General features: G+C 30.8%; 1 protein-coding gene across 1 annotated transcript; it reads right to left on the reverse strand.

Annotated features, from left to right (window-relative positions):
- Positions 1–278: 278 nt before the first annotated feature.
- LOC105172284 (putative sulfate transporter 3.5) lies at positions 279–9352 on the reverse strand. The gene is made up of 13 exons (XM_011093666.3): positions 9128–9352; positions 7474–7825; positions 7165–7372; positions 6202–6373; positions 5636–5701; positions 5294–5407; positions 4226–4342; positions 3376–3502; positions 2625–2911; positions 1493–1683; positions 1307–1389; positions 800–876; positions 279–666 (listed from the first exon to the last, which is right to left on the reverse strand). The coding sequence occupies exons 2-13, from the start codon at positions 7784–7786 to the stop codon at positions 493–495; spliced, it is 1929 nt and encodes a 642-aa protein (XP_011091968.1). The 5' UTR covers positions 7787–7825; positions 9128–9352; the 3' UTR covers positions 279–492.
- Between the last annotated feature and the right edge of the window lie 674 nt (positions 9353–10026).

Below are 10026 nucleotides of genomic sequence, written 5' to 3' on the forward strand. Positions count from 1 at the left end.
CGGCCATTCTTGTTCTTCTTCTGGCATGAGAAGTTTTAGATCAATCCTCTTGGGACCGTTGTAACACTTGTCAAGAATTTCCATGAGAAATTCTCTTCTTTGTATTTCCAAAATCTGGCAATATTCCCTTTTTTTAGAGTAGCTCGAACTTTCATTCTGTTCCTTTCTCTTTCAGATAGTCTCCCCCATTAGTGGATAAATAATATCAATATGTAATATAACTATATATTTCTTCAATAAACCTAGGCTCTGATACCAATTTTCACGAGCAGGGTATTAGCATGTAATTTAGAGATGAAGTGGGACTAAATATGTCATTTTCAGAAAACTAATGGACTAAAAATGTTGGCCCCGAAAAGTAAGGGACGGAAAGTGAGAACTACCCTATCTTACGGGACTAAATCTGTCATTTCCTCTATTTAATTTGTTACAATGCTAGTTTTATATACAATGAACAGTTACAATGCTGCCCTTGGGGACAGTATATTTTTACTAAGACCTTTTCAGACCTTCTTCATCTACTTGCTTTGAACCTTGAACTGAAAATCGGAGTGCCTCAATGGCATCTTCATTTGATAAGAAAACAGCATCCTTCCCGATCATGTCGATGAATTTTGTAACCATCAACTTGTCCATAACATCAATTCTGGGGTTAATTATGATCATCTGCAACAATTTGCAAAGTTAAATTCATCGAGATATAGGTTAATATTTCTCAGTTCAGTTCATTCAACACTATTGGAACAATAACGATATGTGTATTATGTAAAATAACCACGAATGTATGTGTTTTAGTTACCTTCATTCCTTTACATTCCAAGTTTCGTTGGACTTCGTGTAAAGATTCCACTCCTGTAGTGTCGATCGCCGTCACAGCTGTCACAGTTGACGAGATATTAAGTTGTGTCATTGTTCAATGAAACATTTAGGGTTTAGACGATTGATTTTCAATAGTTGTGAACCCTAATGACATATAATCTAACCAAATCAAGGGAAAGTTCTTGCTTCTCAAAGTCAAAATATAATTTCTGAGTTTGTAAGCATTTCATCTTTGATTTAAAATTATTACGTTCAGATTGATGGATTTGAATTCGAGGGAAGCATATGAAAAATGGGATTTTAAATGGCCTCAAATAAGAAGAACTTGAAATCTATCGATATTTAAGGAGTTATAGTTCAGATTCAAGTTGAAAGACTCAAAATCTTTTAAATTTAGAATTATCCGAACAATTCAGAAAAAATTGTTATTAGAGATTTGAAGTCCACAAATCCAAATGTAACTTAGAAGTCGGATAAGAAATCTAACCTCCAAAATCAAGTAACACGAACTCAACATTATACTCTGAAGCCATGGCCAACTCATTTTCATCTCGAACCCATCTCAAGATCCTGTTCGTCAAAATTTATCCATTAAAATAAGAAAAATTAAAAGAAACATGTAAACAAACAAGTAAAAATAAATAATGTATTTCGTATTTAGTGAAAAATTAACCTTTCTTTCATGAAATTGGCATTTGCAAAATAGATGGGAGAACCAATCTGTAGAACTAGAAATCCTGGAATCGTTGTTGCGCCTGGATACTGCTCAATATCACGATATAGCTTTGAGTTTGGTATGTTCCCAAGCTTGCAAGTCGCTGGCCTTGCCATGTATAGAAGTGCTCTCACCAATGCCAACCCTACCTATGAACCAATTCAAGACTACCATCACTACATGAACATAACATTTGATTATGACTAATTATTATGGTTAAAAATCAATTAGTTCTAGCAAAAAAATGATTGACTGCCATGCAATGGTTGTTGATTGTAATTTTTGCGAGTCTGGCTAATACATTTGTAATGCTAAATGCCATGGCAAAAATAATTTATATGGTAAATAAGTTAAGTTTTTGCATTGATTTTCATTAAATTATGGTTAATAATGATTATTTACCACAGCTTCAATCCATAACACATAAAATCATTGCCAATAGTAATATTTTTTCTATCTATCTCTGTCACACATTGGCTAACAGTACTTGCGGAAATTGCTTACCACCTCATCTAAGAATTTAAGATGTTAGAGAAGATAATCATTCAATATTAATATCTTATAACGCTCCCCTCATGTGCAAATGTCCTACGTGAAATCTTTGTTAATGTGTGGCAATAAAATTAGAGCTCAAGACTTATTGTTTGGTTGGGTATTGATACTATGTATGTGACCACCTAATCGAAGAGTTTAACTTATTAGAGAAGAATCATTTACTATTAATAGGAAAAAAAATGCAAGCAACCTTCATACGATATTGTAAATGAGCAAATTACCCCTCCATGCACAAAAGAATAGTAATTTACCTCCCTGTGTTTTCTGAAATTCAACTATTTATTTTCCTATGCTTTTTAGAATAAATCAATTTGCTTCCTTAGATAGGGAGGTAAATTATTTCATTTTAAAAAGTAAAGGAGGTATATTGTTATTTTTTTTCATAGAGGGGTAGTTTATTCATTTGAAATTGACATTGGTTAAATTTCTATTCACCTAAATATGGGACGAGATAGAAAAACTCATTAAGGGTCACTGGAAACTAATTAGCACTGCATTCTAAGATGATATCTAGTGACGGTATTGTGGATCTTACTGATATCATGAGTCCCATGTCCATGCTTATGAAGGAAACGCCGAAGAATGCAGACATACAAATGATGAAATCGAATTTGTCGGTCTTGAAGAGATAATACGCCTTTTTATACTTGATGAGGCCGAGCATTGCTGAGATGATAATGGCGGAGAGTGCAACTTGAGGAGTATAGCTGAACAGAGGGGCCAAGAAGAGGAGTACCATCATCATGCACACAGACTGCACCACGTTAGACATAGGAGTCTTGCATCCAGCATTCACATTAACTGCAGTTTTCGAGAACGGGCCTACAAGATCAATGCCCTATTGTTAAATCATCGCTCCATCTAAAAGATAAAGTTGTTAGAAACAAGTCATTTAATATTTATTATCTTAACACTTTTATCATCATTTCAATGTTACCATTTTTTCAAATTTAAGAACAAATATGTAAAATCACAAGAAATCTTGTCAAGTTTGATAGAATATAAAACATTTATTTATCATGATCTATTAGGGGCTCAAATGGTGTCACTCGAGCCAGCCTAAATGTAAGTAAATAAGGAATTAGGCTAGATATCTCAAAATAACCCCTCCAATCCCCACAAGCAAACAAGATCTCAGTGTTTTAACTGTGATATAATAATTATAGCAAAAATAAAAATTGTTTTAGTTTTTTTAGAAGTTCTTGAGCCATAAATAGTAATATAAGTTTGAGAAAATTGAAGTGTATATTTTTTATTTATTACAAAGTATAAATGCAGTTGTTTACCAGTAGTTAAGTAGCAGGATGTTATGGATCCTACAATGTTCATCAGGCCATAGGCAACCATCTCCTTGTTACCATCAATCTGCTCGTTTGTTGATATGGCAAAACTTCTCCCAATGGCTATTCCTTCCTGCATAAGAAATTACACCGACACATTAGAATAAGTTTATTATTTTATTTAGGGATAATTACGCTCTCGTTTCCTAAAATTTAATATAATTATACGTAAACCTCTTAAAACTTAAAAAATTATATCTAGTACCCTTGAAGGTTCCATCATCTAATAAGTAAATCTCTCCATTGGTCAAAATTCATCGAATTTGATATTACTAAAAATACCAGATAAAAATCCATATCTACCCTCAATTGACTTATTACTATTTTATTGAAAGTCAAATAAAATTATTTATGACCGAATTATTCGTATACATCTTCAAATTATAATGCATGTGAGGAGGTATATCTTCACTATTGTAAGGAGAAGTTTAGTCACAAAAGATTTATTTAATCTGGAATAAGTTAGTAAAATAAGTTAATCTATGAATATCGATTTTCATTCAATGTTTTTGTTATTATCGACAAATTCAAATTATGACTAACTAAGGAACCATTTCTTAAACTATATGAAATTTACGTATAGTTACACAAAACCTCATAGGATTGAGGTATAATTATTCTTTTATACATCATATAAATTATGTTTTTGTCTTATATACAAACACATACTAGTAAATGAATTTCATTTCGACTAAATTGTTTTATTTTCATAGAGATTATATACAATGAAATGAAATGTCAAGCAATCAAAAATAGAATAAAAGTAAATAATAAAAATATATAAAGAGTGGCTCACCGCGAGGGCTATCAAGCCAGTGATAAGTCCTGCTTTTATTGGCCCATATATATATTTGGGGTTGAAGATCAAACGGTTAACCGAAGGTTCGTTTATCCCTTTTTTAAGAGGGCCCACCTGAAATGCATGAAAAAATATACACATCAATTTTAACACACTAACTGTGCATGATACAGGAGTTTTATGTATATATAATAAATAATTTTTTTATATTCTAAAATTATTTAAATAACAATAAAATATACAGACTAACACAACATATTTAAAAATAAGTTTTAAGTATTTTATCGACACAATAAATTATTGGTGTATATATATATATGTAAAAGGTACATATACAAGTCGAAGATCAAACGGCTAACCGAAGGTTTATTTATACCTTTCTTATGAGGGCCCACCTGAAATATATCAAGAATTATACACATGAATTACAACACACTAGCCATTCATAACACGGGATGTTTATGTATATAAAATAAATAATTTTTTTATATCTTAAATTATTAAAAATAAAAATAAAATATATAGACTAACACAACATAGTTAAAAATAAATTTTAAGTATTTTATCGACACAACAAAATATTGGTGTGTATATATATACATATATATATATAAAAGGTACATATACAAATAATGAAATTTATTATTGGGTTAGTTCCATATTATCCCTTCAGTAAAAGCACTATAAACACAAATCCCCATCAAATATTTAGATATTTGTCTCATTTTATGTATTGTGTATTTTATTTTAATAAGTTTTTGTTATATTGATGTATTGTTCAATTTAGTAAATTATTAATGTAATTATATAATCTCACTTCTATAAAGAGAAAAAAAAAACGAATGATAATATGACTCCCAAATTCTTGACCAAGAAGTTCGTTGACTTTTATTTTAGAGAGTAAGGTTGTCTTTTTTTTTTTTAAATATAGGGCTTGTACTATTTTCTGTTGTTTTTTTAAAGAAGAATTTTTATGTATTAGTATTTTGACAGAAATATTTGTAACGGGTAGATACTATACACACATGGGGTGCAAAATTATGAAATTGAATAATTATGACTCACAATTGCAATATCATATTTCTCAGCATGAGCGAAGTAGGCGAAGAGGCAACCGGCAACCACAACTGCCATGGGGCCAATGGCCGACACCCAGAATAGCTTTGGTTTCTTCTTCTTCTGCATGTCCACAAACTTTTATTATAATCATAAAACATCACATTAGCTGTTAATTTGTTTATGTTTTTCATTTTCGATTTTTGAAACAGTAATTAAAGAGAAAATATATTTGTTAATATATGTTGTTATTGAAAAATGCAATTTTTTTTATTAATATAAACATATTCTCATTTTCGTACAGCAATATGTACCAAATTAATGTAAGGGCATGTTTGGGTGTCAACTTACCACAAATCTGGTGAATTGGAGAAAGATAAGAAACACCATACCAATAACAGCGCTCTTCCAATTGAACTGTGAGGAAAGAAACATGATGAAAAGGGAAAGTTTTAAGTAAATTAAATACGAATAGAAGAAGGAGAGAAATCAGAGAAGCAACAATTTATCTCTCTATTTTTTTTAAAAATATAACAATTTTTCTCTCTTATGTTTTTTAAAGCGAAGTAAATTGCTATTTTTCTTCATAGGGAGATAATTTAGTCATTTGCAATATCACAGTGGGGTAAACTGCTATTCACCCTATTTTTATATGCAGTTCGCAAAAAATACCATTTTCTCAAAATTAGATATACTAAAACATAAATTTAGGTATTTAAATATAGGCACACAATCAACAATGTCTTAACCTAGTGATTGAGGTCCCATGAACAAGTTTGAGGTTATGGGTTTGAGTCTCACCTGTGCGGGTATTTGTCACACTTCATTTGAGTATTTTATCTTGTTTACTGGTTTTAATCCTATTAATATATTTGTTGAATCAATGTATAAAACAGAAAAATCACAAGCGTACATACCTCGTGCCTATTTTCATGAATTGCTTTAAGTACATCAACTACGCCAGTGCTCTTTGTAAAATGCTTCAACCCCAACAATCCTTTCATCTGCTGCAGGCAGATAAGAACAGCCGTTCCCCCCATGAAGCCCGTAATTGTTGAATGTGCCAGAAAGTCTATCAATATACCAAGTCTGCACATAATAGAAAAATAAAATAAAATAAAATTAGCACCATATATATTAATGATATATTATATCGACACTTTCTTTATTCTACTTCAATTGCACAAACATTTAACCTTTCTTGCAAAACTATAAATATATTTATTGAAGTTGTAGTTGTAATTACAAGTACATCCTATTTAGGGACAAACTTTTACAAATATATCCTTGATTTCATTACAATGAGACTCCTCAAAGGGTGTATTTATAATTTTACAGGTGTTGGTGTAAGTAGATAAAAACATGAAAATGTTCATAATTAAGCTCCTATCTAATATCTAAAGTATTTATCAATTGAAGGGTGCAATTACACTAATCTCTTGCTAATGAGGCTTAACTCAGTTGGCAAAGCTAAGACCCATGGCCTTACAGGCCATGAGTTCGAACCCTACTATATGCAGGGTTATTTAGATTTCTTTATATGATATTATTGATAATAATATGATTGTTGTGTTTCTCTTTGTTAGATATTGATACTTGATAGTAATAACTGTAATCGAATTATTTCAATTATTTTGATCAGAATATGGTTGTTATAATTGTCTTTGTTAGATATTGATATTTCACATTAGTGATCATAATCGAATTATGTTCGTTAATAATAGTTGATCGCTTCAAATAAAATTTACACTGACCTATTGAAAAGTTAGTTTAATTATACTATACACTTAAATAAATTTTGACAATCAATTAAAACGGAGAGGAATAATAGCCTGAAAATCATGTAAAAAAATAAATAGTTTTGGGGGTTTTTGGCTGACCTCAAGATGCCCAAAGCAGTCTGAAACAAGCCAGAGAAAAAGGTGGCCGTGAACACAAGACTTATATACAGTTCCTGATTTGTAGTGGGAGATGCCAATTCCCCAATGGTTTCTGCTATAAGCAAAGAACATGCTGCCACTGTTCCCACCGCCAAATGCTTTGAACTCCCAAAAACAGCATACACCAGAGGTGGTACAAAACTGGAGTCTGCCCACACACAACCATTCATCAAACATACATCTCATCCAAAAGTTTAAACCGAAAAATAAAATAAACAACTAAAACGAGAGAGAGAAAGAAGTGGTTACAAAGGCCAATAACGGGAGGAATCTTAGCAAGGTTAGCATAGCTGATGCCTTGAGGGATAGCGAGGCTGGCAATCGTGATGCCGGCAAGCAAATCATACTTGAAAAATGAGAGACTATATTTGGGAAGCCATTCGCATATGGGAATGAAATATTGAATAGTTTTAAGCAATCGACGTCCCAAAGGCTCGTTTTTCAATAGGTGAAATGGGTCGTCCGGGAATAACGTCTCTTTCACCTTCGATTTCAACACAGTTCCGAAGCTGCGTGGGGGTCCAAAGTTGACACTACGACTCTCTTCCGTCCCTGTCGTCATACTTCCTTCTCTACTACTCCTGGGAATTATGACACAATTCTGCACCATACACGCACAAACACATATATATATGCATTGGATAAGTCATATCACAAATCAACTCCAAGTACTACATAGTATTATACTAGGAAAGGGTTTATTGGTACGTATATTAAAAGTTGAGGTTTCATGAATAAGCATCATAAATACTAATTAGTAATTAATATGTGTCGATACGTGAGAAAATTATATTTTTTGAAAAAGAAATAAGTGTAATTATAAATTACTTAAGTTGTCGAATACAAATAAATGATAAATAATATATAAATAAGTATAAAAATACTAAAGATGATCAACATATAAATTAATTCAAGTTACAAATTTACTTAAAAAAATGAGGGATTAATCTTTTGAATAAAGATAATCAATGGAGATATTATCTAAATACAAATAGAAAATAGAAAATAATTTTTTTAAGTATTATTTGATATCAAAATAAAATGTAAATTATATTACTAACCAATGTTATACAAAAAAATCTAATGAAGATCTTTTGGATGAAAAGACAAATAATTTTACACTTATCTAAATATAAATAAGAATAAAAACAATTTTTTGCATAATAAAATAGAATTCAAACAGGGTATCTAAATTATATACATGATATATGTATTTATTTATGTTATGTTATTTTATTGTAATTTATTATTTAGTTGTTCATCACATATGCATGTCGATGTAGGATGAAATGCATGCATTGTAATCCCTTAACTTTGGGTCATTTAACTTTTAAGTCTTTAACTTTTTCACATAGTATTTTTGTCCTATATTTTTTATTAATTTTTGCAATTTCAGTCATTTTTCTCTATGGCCAGATGGGTGAACTCCGATGAAAAAAATGATTACAATCACGAAAATTAAAAAATACAATCTCAAATGCAATTCTAGAAAGTTAAAGAATAAAAATACAAAGTAAATTAAGTTATGGATCAAAAAATACCAAATTTAAGCGTGTTAATTCAATTTCTGCGATAAAGAAAACGAAAAGATTCTAGTGAACATATCAATCAAAATCAATGCCTCATTATTATTGAAAAATTCTTATCCAGATCAAGTTCGGTCGAGTCAAACCAACCACAGAGCAAATGTATCGCACTTGCTATGTGATTTGTTACTTTTCTTGAATTGTGCACCAATCACACGAATTTGATTAGTTCTTATTCCGCCGAATCAGGTTTAGACTAAAATTCCCCCATTATTATCACTATAAAACAATTATTTCAAAGATGAACACATGGAAAGATCAAAATTATCCCAAAGTCGGATGACTGTAAATTTAAAAGTGGAGAATATATATGTTACCGAAATATGCTCTGGAAATGGTCAGTTATTGATGAAGCTTTAAACAATGGCCCCAATAGAAGAAGTTTAATGCAATGCTGAAAAGGGAAAAAAGAAAGGCCAGCTTATATACACAGGAAAAGTAGTGGGGTTAGAAGATATGTCTTATTACCCAGGTAAATCTCAATGATTTACATTGCTAATCTCAATTGATGTTAGACAAAGTTGAGTTAACGAAGGGGTATGCACAGCATGACCTGAAAACCATTTCAACAAATATTTATCCTAATTTATATGCTGGAGTTTTGGATTTATGAAGAAGCAGTTTTTGGAAAGAAGAGATGTGTGGATGAGAGACTTGAAACCTATAATTAGCCAACTGTTAGGAATGCTTTTAGGATGCAGCTAGCTTCAAATGAGGAGCGTTTGTGTCTTTCATTTGTAACATATAAGAGGAAAAATGCATGCTTCTCAATGTTAACTACTTACGGGATTATTGTAACAGAATCACGTGTGAAATAATAATAGGCGAAAAGTGAGGACAATGCAATCCTTGAATCTATACTAATTTTCAAAAAAAGTTACTTTTGATTCATAACTTGCGACTTCCGTATTAAAATTTAAAATATCAATAGTACCCTTAAATATTTGTATTAAAATAATTACTTATCTTGTGATTCAGTACTATTATTTTATTTATGCTCCAGTTTCACTCATGTTAATCACTTCATTTTTTTTAATCATATATTGATTTTTATTTTCAAAATCCGTGTTGTAGGTATATAATTATATGGATGAAGTATTTCGTACCAGGATGGGTAGTACATGAAAACAAAGCCACTTCTCACTCATGCTAGTGGTTTATGATGCAGCAATACAAACTGTTTTCAAGTATTGATTATATGCAAGAGACTATATGT

Source organism: Sesamum indicum, linkage group LG10 (assembly GCF_026168435.1).
Source record: "Sesamum indicum cultivar Baizhima isolate 11 linkage group LG10, ASM2616843v1, whole genome shotgun sequence".
In the NCBI taxonomy this organism is placed as follows: Eukaryota; Viridiplantae; Streptophyta; class Magnoliopsida; order Lamiales; family Pedaliaceae; genus Sesamum; species Sesamum indicum.

Coding starts and splice junctions, on each gene's coding strand:
- LOC105172284 (XM_011093666.3), bottom strand. CDS start 7,786: ATGACGACAGGGACGGAAGAGAGTCGTAGTGTCAACTTTGGACCCCCA. Junction 5,702..6,201: donor TTCATGAAAATAGGCACGAG/GTATGTACGCTT, acceptor CTTTCCTCACAG/TTCAATTGGAAGAGCGCTGT. Junction 877..1,306: donor CGTGTTACTTGATTTTGGAG/GTTAGATTTCTT, acceptor CAACTGTGACAG/CTGTGACGGCGATCGACACT.